This window comes from Rhipicephalus sanguineus, chromosome 10 (assembly GCF_013339695.2).
Source record: "Rhipicephalus sanguineus isolate Rsan-2018 chromosome 10, BIME_Rsan_1.4, whole genome shotgun sequence".
Taxonomy (NCBI): domain Eukaryota; kingdom Metazoa; phylum Arthropoda; class Arachnida; order Ixodida; family Ixodidae; genus Rhipicephalus; species Rhipicephalus sanguineus.
In genome coordinates this window covers 10,926,160-10,941,917 of record NC_051185.1, presented here as the reverse complement: position 1 = coordinate 10,941,917, position 15,758 = coordinate 10,926,160, and the positions used below count along the sequence as shown (strand labels likewise).

The window sequence follows — 15,758 nt, the reverse complement described above, 5'->3', positions numbered from 1 at the left end:
AACGTTGCCTGCAGATGGTGTCGCCATCATTTGACAAAGAAATGTAAGCTGGACTTGACAGTATCTAGGCGCAATGTCCGACTAACCTTTTGAACCTCATCGCGTCTTATTAGCACAACGTCCTGTCTTGCATTTATTCTGCACAGCTCTTCCAAACACGCGAAGGTCTAGCCTTTAATTCTGTTCATAACTACTGCTATATGCTATTCCCGAAGTTCCGCAAATACGAATTTGCCGTCTCAATAAGTTATGGTACTTATGTTTGCGAACTTTCTGCTCTACAGCCTAGAGATAAACCTGCGAGTTGAAGGCTGTGGCCGTAATGACTGGGTCTGTTGATGTCGCAGGGTTCGTTTTCGGTCTCATCATGGCCTATTGGGGAGACATTCAGGGGCCAGGAGGCTGGGGACCCAACACGTGGCCTAACTCGGAGCAGACGGCCAGGTAAGTTGCCTTCGCTGTACGTGTTCTTTGACTAACAGCATGGGACTCTGTGTTTTGATTTCAGGGTTGTGAAGGTACGTTACAGCCAACGTCAGACGTTTGGAGGCCACGAGACAAAAGAAAAAGCTGAATATTCCCGTTGTTTCGGCACACAGGATTGAACTTAGATTTCCGGCCTGTTCTCAAACGTGCTAGAAACATGTGCTGTGCAGTTCGACCAGATACAGTCATCAATTGCTGGAAATTCAAAGTTTTCTCCGACGTAGTGCTCTCTAAACTTTTGACGCCAACTGCACATCGAGGCTAATCTGTCGGCAACTTGAATGTGGCGATCGGACTCCTCAGTGAAACGTGGCAGTACTAGCGTATTAGTTATGCGCCTACCGCGATGACTATAATACCTACATTGGCACCATGCACCTAATACGCATTCATATAAATCTAGTATGTCACCGCTAAGCTGGCAAAATTGAGCTCCCTCGTAGGCGACATGACAAACGGTGCCAGAACTTCGTAACGCACTTCCTATTGTAGTTGTTCACTCCTTGCACAAAATAACAGCCAGTGTGTGACTTACACAACCGTTAGAAGCGAGCAGCGTCCTGATATTATGTCCGAGAATTAGCGCATTGTGGGCTTGCTGAACGATGTAAGCAGTTTCATGTCTGAAGGCTGGCCCTTGTTTACTACGATACGGTGGATGGCTGTAGAATAGTTTTGGCCACTGGAAATCTCAGCGTTTTGGGATTCTTCCTAGCATTACGTTTCAATACCAAACGGCTGCCGTAGCCCCTTGGTGTACCTATGGAGATGATCAAACGGCCATCATAATCGTATAACCACTCCATTGCTGTAGCGGGCATTATGTTTGCGTACGTATTCGAAAAAAAAAAAAAACACTCGTGAATATTTCTTTCCTCTGGATGGCTGTTATCGCGCGCAGTATCAAGAACGCGATATCCTCAACGCTCAATATGTCACTTTCAAATGTCCTGCTTCGAACAATTGCAGGGGTCAGTGGCGCAGCTTGTGGGTAGGCGCGCTGGTAGCGCTGCCCTCTGGTGCTGGCGTAGCCATGGCCATCCTGGGCGGCAACTCGGCCTGTCTTGTGGGAGTCGCCATCTCTGCTTCGCTGCTGCCTCCCTCCATCAACTGTGTAAGCACGAGCCTTCTACTGCTACAACAGCATTAGGTTCACGCATTTGGAATTCCACAGCGCTTTTCTCTGGCACTTTGAAATGCCGCAAATTAACAGTGTGAGCTTTCTCCTGATTTATGGTGTGTTGAGGATACCATGCATTGTCCACTAAACAGATTATGCTGTTTCATCGATAGTCACGCAGGTCAAACGGACTCCAGCTTTCGACTAAGTTGGTACGTGACTAGGCTTTAAACTTTCTTGCAGGGGTCATTGTGGGCTCTGTCGCTCATGAAAGTATTCAAGTCTCTCGGTCAAGATCCAGTCAATGTGAGTAAAAATTGCGGTTCTGTTGCGTTGCTTATCTAAATTTTGAATTTTCTTAAGCGAATAACATGAAGGATAAATCCCATTTTCTAATGTGGGATAACAGACAAGATACACCAATTCGTACGGGCGCTACGAGAGAAACAGAGAAGGCCATAGGACGTGGAAAATAGGATCATTGACTACAGCAATTTTCCAGTTGTCCACCCCGCGCCAACAATACTTATGCTTGTACGATTACGCTAACGAGCCGTAATGTAACACTTTGTACTATGCTTTCCTTTTTGACATTTTCCGACTTAGAATGTGTAATAGTTGTTTTAGGTGGAACTACGGTTGGCCCCTGAAAGGTGAATACACGTCGTGAGCATTATCACCGAGCCTACGAGATTTATGATCGTAATCTGTTAGTTACCTAAATGTTTGCAGATAAAGAAGTTATATTTTCGTGCATGTACTGAGTTTCGGTTATACGTTACTGCCATCGTCCACCCGCCGTGGTAGCTTAATTAGCACGGAAGGTGTCGCGCTGCGCACCTCGAGGGCGCGGGTTCGATTGCCGGCAACGGCGGCCGCATTTCTTTGGGGGCCAAATGCTAATATCCGTGTGCTTCGCTTTAGGTGCACGTTGAAGAACCCCAGGTGATCGACATTTCCGGAGCCCTACACTATGGCGTCTCTCATTACCATATCGTGGCTTTAGCACGTAAAACCCCAGATATAATAATAATAATAATAATAATAATAATAATAATAATAATAATAATAATAATAATAATAATAATAATAATAATAATAATAATAATAATAATAATAATAATAATAATAATAATAATAATAATAATAATAATAATAATAAAAATAAAAATAATAATAACAATAATAATTACACAGTCTCCCGCTAAAGGGGACCATGAGGCGATGCGAAGCCAGAGCACTTGCACGATCGCGTTGCGCAGGACAGAAGTTCGGCATGTCGAGCCCGCATTTCAGAGGAGTCAACCGAAGCAAGCGCTGGACAACGCGCGCAGCGCTCTACCCGCCTTATATTCACACTTCAAGGATAGGAGACTAAAGGAGGAGAGTAGCGCATGCGCCGCGAGAGCAGAAGCGAGAACGCAGGAGAAGGGCAAGCAGGGGCTGGTAGAGAAGTGGGGAAAGTAACGCACAGCTGTTGGAAAGAGGGAAGGAGGAGAGTCGCGCATGCGTATAGTGTGAGTGCGGACTACCAGGCCGACGCCGCGGGACATACCCCCGAACAAGAGATGCTTCGCATCTAAAAGGCCGACGTCCTTCCAGCGCGAACACTTCTACTTTTTCATTATGCGAAATCCTGATAAGCCTCTGCTGCAATGTATCTTCCTTGGGCTTTTCAAACAATGGGCTGACTGTATTGCTTGCGAGAGAAATTTTGTCCTTTATTTTATTCGACTTACGAGAGCAGCTGAATTCGGCAAATAAAAGCACGCGCTATCCTGGCGTGGGCACAAGCAGAGAAAACGTACTTTATCACAAACTGATGACAGCTGTAAGAGCTGAAGGCAGATAAAAGATGACTTCTTATCCAAACACAGAAAGTTACCAGGGTGCCACTCCTTCTTGCAGTGCACGAGAACATTAAAAACAAAATAAGAGAAACGGCCTGTTAATGAAGACGCGTAGCGTCACTATCAGCGAGTAACCGACACAATAACTGTACCGGCGGTAAACTTGGTGCCCGATAACCTCACATCTCGCGTTTCTAGAACATCGACAGCGCCACGTTTCTTTCAGGTCCGATTTTCGTATGCGTGCCAACGGAAAGCCTACGTCGTTTTCCGTCGCGCGTACCTTGCGTACGAAGTGATCCTTGATCTCATTCATCCGCTATGCAGCGAGCGGCCCCTGAGGACCACGTGTCTGCTCGGCTCAATGAAGCAAGCCGCGTTCTCTTTGCCGCCATGATCCCGAAAAAGAAAGAAAAAAAAAGATACACAAGCTATCTTTAAGGACGCTGAAGAGTCGCTATATATGGCGTAAGCTTCAGGACTGCTGTCAACTGGCGGAATCATAATGTATTCACCTTCACTGAAGCGAAAAAGACTGGGTTACCGAGTCAAGAACACACATCACACAGTTGTTCCCGAGGAATACATTTATACGACAGTCCAGGGCGCCTAAATTTACGCACATTCAGTCATGGCGGCGGTGCTACATGCCCGTCTTTTGAAAGGCTTAACCTCCGCACGACTATAAATCGGCTAAAAGCAAATGCTTTCGCCGTTGACAAAATATTGGAAACATCGGTCGGAGCATCACAGTTGCGAAAAGCAACGAAGGCGCTGCTACAATTTCTAAAGGCTATGGGGCTGATTCACCGTCTTTGAGGTCAAGCACACAACTCTATACGTCGGCGGCAACAACAGTGGCCTTTCTTCCCCTTCCCCAGTACAAGATAGCCAACCGGGCTCAGCCATGGTTAACCTCCCTGCTTTTCTTATATCCTTCTTGTCCTTGTCCTTGTCTCATCGGAATGGCCACAACAGTGCGGCATGCAACTTATGCGCCTGTAAGGTGACGATTAAACAAATTCTATGCCACCGCCCATCCTAACAGACTCAACGACGTGCTTTAGAAGCCAAACTCCATCGCCTTGATACAAGACCACTATCAGAGATCAAGATCCTGGCACCTTGGCCCACGGTTTCTTGCGTGCACAAGGCCACGAAAGCTCTATTGTGCTACTTGAAGACGACCTGACTTCACGAGCGTTTGTCAATCATCCCCTTTCACCGGCCCCACGTGCAGGGTAGCGAACCGAGCCAGCGCTTGGTTAACCTCGCTGCCTTCTCTTCTTGTCCTTCTTCTTACTCATGGCGGTAACATTGAACAACTATTGGTATTACAGATAGATATATGGGAAAACTTTGTTGATTAATAAGTGGAAATAATGCTCGCGGCGAGCACCAGACATGAAATGACCAACCATGGTACGATTCAGCGCTTCTCTGAGCGCCCACTACATAATGCGAAGCATTCCTTGGGGCCATCTATACATTGAGTATCCCGCTGTATGCTTGGCATTCGCAGGTGACCGTACCCATTCCGGGCACCGACCAGACCCGCACGGTGCAGACGTACCCCGCCTTCGTGGCGTACCCGGGCTTCCAGGCGTACTACTTCGACAACGCCAACATGCACAAGGAATGCGCCGTCATGGCCATCAACTCCTTCTGCCTCACTGTCGTCAATATCCTCTGCATTATTATCGCCGGAACGCTGCTGCTCAAGGCAAGTGAGCAGAGTGGCGTTTTTTTAAACGTATTTGAGCGTATCATTCACAGCGAGGGTCTCGTCCTGGCAGACTTAATGCCTTCAGGTAGTATGCGAGTGATTATTGGTCAGCTGCCAGCTCGTAAAAAAGATCACGTGCTACGTGACGCCAACAGGCAAAAAATGAGTGTTCCACACTCGCCGCCATGGCTGCGATCGGCGCTGACTAACACTCCTAGGTTTAAATCAACATATATACCCCACAAAGTGGACGGGAGGATGACCGCCGTCGTAGCTCAGTGGTAGAGCATCGGACGCGTTATTCGAAGGTCGCAGGTGCGGTCCCTGCCGGCGGCAAGTCATCTTTTCGTCCACTTTACTTTCTTCACATTTAATTCTAAATACTACAAATAACACCCCCTATACTTTCCTTGGCGTTATTGTCTGTTAGTTCTCATTAATATTGTGTCTAACAAAGATAAACGAGCCTTTAACAATCATCTCCTTTCATTGAGCTTTGATCGTAAGTTACACTTGTACAATCTTAAAAGCCCTCTATAACGTGATAGAATTAAAGCTTGGTCAGACAGACGTGATATTAACTCTTTCGTTGTCGCACAAATTATTTAGTGCTTAGCGCATAAACTTTTTGACACACGGACACGACACAGGACGCACACGCGTTTTCTGCGCCCTCACTAAGCTCTTGCATAGGTTCGACATGTCATATATTTTGTCGGCGTACGATTGGACTAATTTCCTATCGTTAAAGTTTGCGTAAACTGTGTTCTAGAAGAGTCAGACGGATTTCAACGACGCTTAGTGCGTCAGAGTGTGCAAGACGTCGGCAAGGCCATAACCCTACAATTCATGACGTCATACTGGGGTGCAGGGGCTTGGGTATCGGAGCGAAAAAGAAGCGTTTATTCCGTGTTCTTTCATTTAGTGAACATCGTATAGCTCTAACCACGCATCAAAGTGGTCTTTGTCTAGCCTGATTCAGGGCTTCTCTTAACCGTCGCTTTGAGTGTACGCGCCCCTTGATTTCGCGTTGATGTTGCAAGTTTTTCTGAGTAGACGTTAAGATGGCTGTCATACGCATCTGTCGCTTACTGCTGTGTAGCCGAACTTTCTGGTCAAATCCAACTTACGCATTTTCCCCCTTCTTCTCTTCAGATCAAGGAAATTGCACCGGAGTCTAGCATGCCACGAACCCAGCGCTTTTGGAAGCACGACATCAAGGTCAGTATCGTGTACTTCCAATCTTTTTCGTTTGAACGTGTATGCTTGCAGCTGAAGGGTTTCGGCGGGGTCTGCAATGCACGCCTCTGTACGTTGACGCCGTAGCTTGTATCAGCGATGCGTGGATACTTCTAGCAGTTTCAGCTAAACTATTCTCTCCGGTTTTAGCACCTTTTTTTTGTAATTTCGTTAGTGTTTCCAATTTATGCGCTGGCTAACCTGCGTGTCTTCCCATCTATAGCTCCTTCACCTTAGTAATTTTTTCTGCCACAAAGGTATCTGTGTTTATCGTTTATTTAAGAGCAATCACGTTTCGGTATACAGTGAAGGGAGCTGAAAACTTCAGGCGCATTTTGAAGCCTGACAATTACGGTGCAGGTTTTAGTGATGTGGTATTTTAAATCACGGGACGACGGATCCGTTTCTTGCACCAGTTGGTTCTTTCTTGTGTATATTTATCAGAAAAGAAAGCAAATTTTTGTTAGACCAATGCTTACTTGAGAGGCTGCGGTCAAAATGGTGTTTGCGGAATGACTTTCACGCGCAGCCTAGCTGCATGGATCTGTGGCTGAGAGATTACCGTGTGACTTCAAGTATAAGACTTTCATACTACCGCCTTATCGATGCCTCACCTTTGTCACCGTCCATCGCAGGTTGCACGTGACTACAACAGAACTATCCACGAGTCCGACTTGGGACAGGAATTCCTCCAAGAATGGGCGGTGAGTTGGGCTGGTTACTCCACCGCCGCTGAAAAGTCCGATCACCTATTCGCGTTGAAGTGCTGAACTTCGTCATTCGTTTACGCGTTATGGGTTGCACAAGCGTTTTTTTTTTTACATTTTTGGAAGCGTACATCGCTGACCGCGTTTCCACACTCGATCATTATGTATATACACGCAAGCCAGTAGACTCGGTGACAGCTGAGCACTTCTGCATGGCAAACAACGAAATTAACGCTGATGAGGTTTGTTAACCCCACAAACTTGAGACCGTTTCACAGATTTCAAAGCTACTGATGCGTTATTTTATTTTTCCTGTTTATATTATTTGTTATTATGTTATTTTGTCTTTAAACTGCATTTTCTTTATAATTATTCAGCGCCATTGTAACACTAGTAATGATGTGCGCGTCGCTGCTAAGGTGTTTACATGTGAACTCGCAGAAAGTAAGCGGCGTGGATCCCAAGCTGATGTCGTCGAATGACCCGCAGTCACGCATGGCACAGCTCCAAACGCTACAAGACATCCTTATGGTGGGTGCTCGGATAATGTGCATTTTCTTAACTTCATTTACCTTAACTAACACAACTATCACAGTGCTAATAATTCTATAATGTATTGCTGCTTAAATGACCCCTGTCTCAATAGACGCAGTGAAAAGGTATTGATGTATTTTATTAATTACGTTGAACAAGTCGATACTGCCAATGTCGCAGAGTTAAATCAATGGCGAAGAGCGAAACCGAGGCCACTAGATATAGACGAAACAAATGGAACGGATAAACTTCGTGGCTGCATATATTATGACGTGTATTATAACTATGCAAATTCTATATGTTCTTTACTGAATTGTTTCTCAGGATGCTGAGGACGACGACGTCTACCAGACGGTCACAAGGCATTTGGCCAACCAACCGGCAGTAAGTATGCACCTTCTAATCATAGAATAGTTGCTTGGGCTTGAGTACGTTCACCAGGAAAAAAAAGGAATGATCTGAGAGCGGAAAGTAGAGCCAACCTTTCGAGATGGGTACCCATACAGTAACGATCACCAGGTCGGTGTACCTGTCTGTCCCCATTAGAAAAATAAATGGTTGCCCGGCGGTCATGGGAATCGAACCCAGTACCTCCCGCAGCAGAGGCGTAGGCTCTACCACTTCACAGCCACAGTAGTCAAGAAGAAATGTTCAATTTAATTTAATGAAGTATTCCGTTGAGCTTTTGAGCGGAGAAATTACACGGGCGAGACAGTGTAAACACTTACTAGATCGAAAGGTTGTCTACATCTATATACTTATCAGTGTGCGAAAGAATTGTTCGGGGCGGTCTTTTTTTCTATACACAGGCAATTTTTAACTAGTGTAATAATTACGACATAAATGGTAGAGCAGTTAAAGTGGACGAACAAGCGCCTTTTCCGTCAATTGGATCAGAAGCCACATCCTTTGAATTACGGAAGCCTTGCGGCCTCGCATCCCAGTTACGGGAAAGGTGCTTTTTCGTCCACTTTAATACCTTTCAATTCATGTCGTAATTATTACACAGTTAAAAACAACAAATGTCCGCTATCCCTTCCTTGGCTGAATTGTCTGTTTCATTACTTGTCATTGTGTATTTTGCGCGCTAAAAAGCTAAGTGAGGAATCTGACTGCGTGGCTGATTAATTAACCAATCTATACGCAGAGTCTGGCCCGTCGTCTCACGATGGCCGCCTTGCCGGGTGGTGGCCTTCAGCCCTGCGCCGATCCGGCGGACCCGGAGTCCGGCTTGCGGTGGCGCCGGAACAGCCAGATGGTGTCCAAACATGCTGCACAACTTCGAACGACGCAGCAGCAAGAACCTCGGAGTGTACGCCTACGTGAGTCATCATCATCGGCCTTGCTTCGCCCACTGCAGGGCAAGGGCCTCTCATGTTCCGCCAATCAACACGGTCCTGTACTTAGCACGTTATCCCCTCAAACTTCTTAATCTCATCGGCCCACCTAACTTTCTGTCTCCCCCTCGCGCGTTTGCCTTCCCTTGGAATCCAGTCTGTTACACTTAATGACCAGCGGTTATCTTGGCCACGCGCTACATGCCCTGCCCATGTCCATTTCTTGTTCTTGATTTCGACTTCCTTAACACCCGTTAGTACCCTGACCCACTCTGTTCTCTTCTTGTCTCTTAAGGTTGCAGCTATCATTTTGCTTTCCATTGCTCGCTGCGTCGTTTTCAGTTTAAGTTGAGCCCTCTTTGTGAGCCTCAGGGTATCTGCTCCGTAAGTAAGTACCGGTAAGATGCAGCTGTTATAGGCCTTCCTCTTGAGTGGTAGTGGTAAACTGCCATTCGTGATTTGGCATGATTCTACGTGAGTACGGTGCCTTTACTCGGGTGATGCCACAACATACTGTCCTTGAATGAAACCATTCCTCAGTCGTGCCTCCCTGCAGCTGTTGCAAGCGTCTGGCATATGTCCTTTAGCCGCGCTCGCGTAATAGAAGTCTGACCTTTAACAGCAGCCATATTAAAGTTTGTATTCACATCCGAATCTGTCTCTGCAAAATTGGTCGACCGCCGGTGTAGCTCAATTGGCAGAGCACAGGATGCGCTATCTAAAGATTGCAGGTTTGGTCCCTGCTGGCGGCAAGTTGTTTTTTCGTCCTCTTCAATTTATTCACATTTAAATTGTAATTACTACAATACAGTTAAAAGACTACAAATCACGTCCCCTGTGCGTTACTTGGTCTCGTTGTCTGCTGGTTTTCATTAAAAAACGAACCCTTAAATTTCCTTTCTTCAGTACACAAGGAATGTTCGTATGTCCTGTCGCTGTGCTCTGTTTTCCCTAAAGTCGTAAACCAGCCAGCCCAAACGCGTACGCTTCTGCCGTTGCCTGTTTGCTTAATGATAGCTAGTGTCGGCTAATATTGGCTGAACGCTATTACAAAGGAAGAATGTCTTCATTCTGGGTGCACACCAACACTCGCCGTAGACGGCAAAATACAGCTAAGCGGATAGCGGCCATCTTAAGACCCATTCCAATTCTCACGTAGCCGCCAAAATGGCCAGCTTCGCGAAGATGCGTTCCATTACTCGGACGACTGGGGCTCGATGCTGTCTTCTAAGCTGTCAGCGTATACTGTCTACGACGTTGTCCGGAATCGGAACACTGCCTAAGCTGTCAGCGTATAAGCTGTCCACAATGCTGGCCAGAAGTGGAACTCAACCAGGGTTGCACAATGATGGCTAGTGTCGGCTTACGTTGGCTACCCGCTATTACAGTGGCAAGAGTCTTCATTAACTCAGTCCAATGACTGAGTTGTCTACTTTTCTGTGTGTGTTCGCAGGACAACCCGAGTCCTGTTCGGGACGCACTGAGCCCGGCCTCTATTGCAACACCCGCGCAGCCACACGCGCTGTCCCGGCGCCGGTCGTCGGTGCAGCGCACCAGCTACTGGCCATCGCGCTTCTCAGTGTCGCCCGTGGCCGAACCCAGGCGGCGCGTGTCGCGCGCCAGTGTGCGGCCCGCCATTTTGCGCGAGGAAGACGACGAGACGTCGCGAATCTGAGATGGATGTATAGGGTGAGAGCTGGGAGTGGTTCATTCGCTTAGGTGCTTTCTACAGGCGGGGTTAAGCCTAGCAATCTGAGATTGCAATTGCTCCACCTGCTCGCCTCTTTCGCTGGACGAGGGACTTCTCTGCTACGCGCATAATGTAAGGTAATTTGCGACATGGAACACTTCATTGGGTCCTGCCGACGCTTCAGAATAGAAAGGAAGACTCTTCTAGGCAGGAAGATGAACATTACTGTACGAGCAGACGAAGTTCTGTGGTCGAACAATGCAATCGACTGAGAACATCGAAGTAATTTTAAGAGTCTCTCACACAACAGCTCGTTGTCTTGAGAGTCCGGTCCCCAATTGCGTAACTTAAAGGGACACTAAACAGAAACAGCGAATTGGTTTAGATTGATAAAGTGTGCTCGGAGAACTCTTGTGTAGTTTATTTCATCACCATAGGTTTATTATTACAGGAGAAAACCAAGTTCAAAGTTTCATTTTTAAATCTCACGCGGAACTTTGTAATTCGTGACGTAAAAGACTTCAAAGAGCATTTAACGTATTTTGACGCCACTGGCTCGACGAAATTTCCACAAACTCGTTATATCAAGTCTCTGGCCCCCTCAGAGGACAATGTACTTCGATTTAACCGATTAGGAACTACGTAGGGCCAAGCAGGCGCCGTCAAAAATATGTGACGTCACGGCAAATGGTGCGGGAATTCCAAGGTGGCGTCGCCACCTGTATTTTCTTTTTGCACGTTTTCTCGCTTATTAAGCGTCTTCGCGCAGAAAGCGTGTTGTTTTTGGTGTCGTGGAAGACTACTTTACTAATGCAAGAAAAATCGTTTTGCTCTTTAGTGTCCCTTTAATGCGTTAAGTGTGCTAAGTGTGCAGAAGGCTTTCGTATCAAGTGTTAGAGAGTGGCGAATTTCTCTCTTACGCCTTTGTTCCCACGCGTTACATTCAAGATGAACTCCTATGACCTAACCCAGCTTATTGTCGTTTTAATCTTCTCTCATTGTCCCTTCTGATTACAGGTAACCTCGAAAGAAGAGCACAGCGACGCTTGTTGCTGTGACGCATGTAAATAGATGAGCAGCAGTGGTGGTCAGAGCCTGGCGATACCCCGACTGCGCAGACTGGCCAGTCGGGTAGAGCCGAATTGTACCAAGGAGGCACGTCGTGAAAGCCGCTTGATTCGGTGAAGTGAGAGCCGCTTGCGGCATGTAACGCACACGTTCACGCTTAACCAGCTGCAGAACCCGAGTGTTCATGTGCACCTGGCGAGAGCATTTACAACGTCATTGTCATCACGTATATACGCAGTCAGTCCACAGCCCATCCTTGTGCCACTGCGCACAAAGCCACGAGTCGAAGGTACCGTGTACTCCACTCTTAAAGGGAACGCCTTAATTGCAATCGAGTCAGCGCAACTGCGAATGCTCATCATTATAGCGGCAAAATTGTCTTGTATGACGCTACAGCACACTACGTGTGTGTGCTATAAGTTAGTTCCTTTAGCCACCCCTCCGTCGGAAGTGGTTACGATTAATGAGTTCCGTATTGCCTTTAAGAGTGGATACGTTGTAGATCTTGTACAATATAGAAGCTGAGGATGATCTGCCCTCGTTCGAAAACCTTCGTTTTATAACGGAAATTTTAGTTGTTTAAAATGAGGCTGTATTGGCCGTAAAGGTCATAACATTCCTATATTTGTTAGAACGAGGTTAGTATACGCAATGTGGGCGAATCGGGAGGGTTGAGGGTGTGATATGTTTTATTTTTTGTTCACGTACTTTGTTCCGTTTATTTAGCTCAAGAACCATTGATTGTATAATATATAGAGGCACGATAATCAATTGCCTCCCTCATTGTGCACAACGCCGTTCGTGTCTGTGTGTAATAAACCATGTTCACCTTTTATACTCCCTGTGTTATTGGATATGCTTGGCAACACGTGATGATTGCTGACTTTTGACGTGTCCAGAAAACCCTTCAGCGTGTACTGTGGCTCGGTGCTGGTTTAAAGAACGCCTGCTGTTTGCTTTTTAGAATGGTGGACAGTGTCTCGTGAAACCTTCGCTAGATTTCTGCTTGACATCATGCTTCGATTAGACGAAAGGCAAACCAGGGGCAGGAACGCAATTAGCTTCCCAGACTTCTATCGCCGCGCAATTCTCAATAGTCTCGAACGAGTGTTTGGCTGTACGCGGCATTCACAACTGATCACGTGCCGACAGTCCCAATTGCGAGATGTGTGGCACTCCTGAGACTATCGAACACCTCCTGTGCGTCTGCCCACGATATCTCACGCAAAGAAATTCAATGGCGGCCGTCTTGTTGTCATCGAAGCAACAAGTTTCAGAAAAAGTTCTGTTGGGACCACCACCATGTCATCAGCGCGATATTCTGAAAGCGCTGAACATGTTTTTGCGCGATACAGAGCTCGACGAGAGACTGTAAATAGTTTTTGGACATTCAAGGACTTACTTCGTCGCCACTTTTTTCCATCATCATCATCCGCATCTTCTCTCCACTCTCTATACTACCACTCTCACCTTTCCTACTGCTGAGTAGCAGGCCAGAACATTGATTCAGGCCGACCTCTCAGCTTTTCTGCCATAATAAACCTTTTCTCTCTCTGATCATGCAACAACGGCTTAGTCTTCATTCTGTTTCCGTTTGTAATCCACGCATGTGGTTCTGGTTTACAGCAGATAAAGTTAACTCGCTATAAATATTCACATGTGATGAAAATGTTACTATACAGTTCTATTAACAAATACTTATTCAGCTTCAGATAAACGCTGTTATTCGCAGTGGCGCAATCGTTGTACAATCACTTCGATGTGTCCCTTGAATCAGTAAAGTAGCTAGAAATGTTTTTTTTTTGGGGGGGGGGGGGGTGAGGGGGTTCCATCGTACTTTATGTATGTTCGTGCGTGCGTTTGTATGTGTGCGCGTGTGTATCACATACAAAATTGAACAATTTCGGGAGGGGAAATGAATCCGCCCCCCTCTGGCTACGTCACTGCCATGAACGCATGTGCATCCCAAATACAACTCTCATGCCTGCTACCGCGTATATGTGTAATGCGAAGACCTCCAGCTTCAAAGGTTCCTACGTATTTTTTTGACGACGTCGTACTCGGGTTTCCGAATACCTGAGCTCGTTCGCGGGTTCGGTATGAGCTGTATAGGCACGAGACTTGGCGCATTCGACGTATTGCGTTGCTTCCGGGACGTCTAAACTCTATGTATGCGCTCTTTAAAAATAACTTGGCTCTGCGGTAAATGAATTTTTGTCGCGCGCTGATATATATTTGCTGTGTATTAGTTGGCAATCACACTACGGGAAAACTTACTGTAACACTATTGGCCAAACTTTGGTCGCGGGATGGAATACCGGCCGCGGCGGCCGCATTTTGCTTGAGACCCGTGTACTTAGATTTAGGTGCACGTTAAAGAACCCCACGTGGTCGAAATATCCGGAGCCCTACACTACGGCGTCTCTCATAATCATATCGTGGTTTTGTTACATCAAACCCCAGATATTATTTCTTTTTTTCTTTTATTCTTCTGCTGCGCTGCTCCACCGACAGCCTCTTCTGACGGCCAAAACAGTTGTAGCCGCGGCGATAAACGAGGAGAGAAAATGAATCGCGCCACGTGCGGGCAACATCTGTAGATGTCGCCCGCGCAGTCCCGAGCGCGGAGTTCTAGGCAAGTTTGTTGTCCTCTGCGCGTCACTGCGACGGTGTCCAGTGTAGCGCAACCAGAATAGAAACACAGAATGAACATGACCAGGATTTGGGGACATATGCACGTAGCGCCATCTGTCGTCGGGGACTGCGGTGGCCTGCCGTAACTGAATGGGAAATAGGCGAAAAAAATCATATCTGACGAAAAAATACAGATATCAAAAACGACTCCCAGTTCTATACAGCAGAGACTTACTTGAACATTCTGTTAAAATTACAGTGTGGCGCTACAAACTGCGTGGCTTCCCAGAGTGTTTAAAATTTTACAATGGGGCCCCATGTATTTCTAATGGGCGGTGTTCAATTGCCCTGGGAAGCCACACGGTTTGTAATGCGATGCTGCAATTTTACCAAAATGTTCCAGTAGGTCTCTACTATATAGAACCCCGAGTCGTTTTTGATAGCTTGCTTTTTTCAAGAGATATGATTTTTTTTCGCATATCTCCCATTCAGTTACGGCAGGAGGCCGTCGTTACCGCCGAGAGATGGCGCCACGCACAGATGTCCCCAAATCCTGGGAATGAACATAAAACTCGCGTGTCTTTTTCTTGTCCACGTGCTAGTCGTACTAAATCAGACGCCATTCTCTCTGACAGGTTTGTAGCACAGCAACACACAATCGACAAGACGATACACGTGGAGGTCGAACCCTTTTCGCAAATACGGTGAGCTTGATTGAAGAGCGCGGCGACTGTGACCAAACAGAAAGAAGCTGCCAAGCTGAGGAGTCTGCTAGAGCGCCCACAGTAGCTGTCCACTCAAAAGCTGTGCGCAGGGTTCTTCTTTGGGAGGGGGACGGGGGAGAGGGGGAGGGGCAGCCTGCACCCACTGCAGCTCCCCCCCCCCCCCCATCCTTCCGTTTACCAAGTCCGAAAGAAAGCGAGCTCTGCAATGGATGCAAAAATGAAAATCAAGCGATGGCGTACTGCTTACAACGGCCTGCCATTGGTCACCAACTTTCCTATGTAAAGGAGGGAAGTAAACAGTTCTTTGAATGCAACGGCAGGGTTCCTTGGCCGCGATTATCGTAAAAAAATGATGCGTAGCCATAACCCAGCGCATTAAAAGATGACGTTCAATAATAACGGGCTTAGTTGGTACGGCATCGTTCTTTTGCAGCGCTGTACTGATACACCAGGGCAAAATGAAAAGACTAGACGCAAAAATGACGTGAAAGGTCCCGTAAATGTGTGGGGCAGAATTGGCGCCCATCTTTAGATGATTATGAGGGGCGGCCGCCCCCCCCCCCCTCAACCGCCCCCCCTCGTGCGCACGCCTGTGTCCACTGTTCCCTAAAGACTGTACCAGAACGCAACACGTGTAACAAA

At 46.9% G+C, this 15,758-nt stretch overlaps 1 protein-coding gene across 2 annotated transcripts in view; it reads left to right on the top strand.

Moving 5' to 3' along the window:
• Positions 1-12,592, top strand: part of LOC119407024 (uncharacterized) — a 44,954-nt gene extending 32,362 nt beyond the window's left edge. For both annotated transcript variants that reach the window (XM_037673849.2, XM_037673852.2), the window contains exons 10-20: positions 348-444; positions 1,456-1,600; positions 1,850-1,912; positions 4,979-5,179; positions 6,338-6,403; positions 7,057-7,125; positions 7,570-7,659; positions 7,987-8,046; positions 8,810-8,984; positions 10,453-10,688; positions 11,707-12,592. In XM_037673849.2, coding sequence (XP_037529777.1) covers positions 348-444; positions 1,456-1,600; positions 1,850-1,912; positions 4,979-5,179; positions 6,338-6,403; positions 7,057-7,125; positions 7,570-7,659; positions 7,987-8,046; positions 8,810-8,984; positions 10,453-10,688; positions 11,707-11,760 — 1,256 coding nt within the window. In that variant the 3' untranslated portion in view covers positions 11,761-12,592. The remainder of the gene's footprint in view (positions 1-347; positions 445-1,455; positions 1,601-1,849; positions 1,913-4,978; positions 5,180-6,337; positions 6,404-7,056; positions 7,126-7,569; positions 7,660-7,986; positions 8,047-8,809; positions 8,985-10,452; positions 10,689-11,706) is intronic.
• Positions 12,593-15,758: the final 3,166 nt, after the last annotated feature.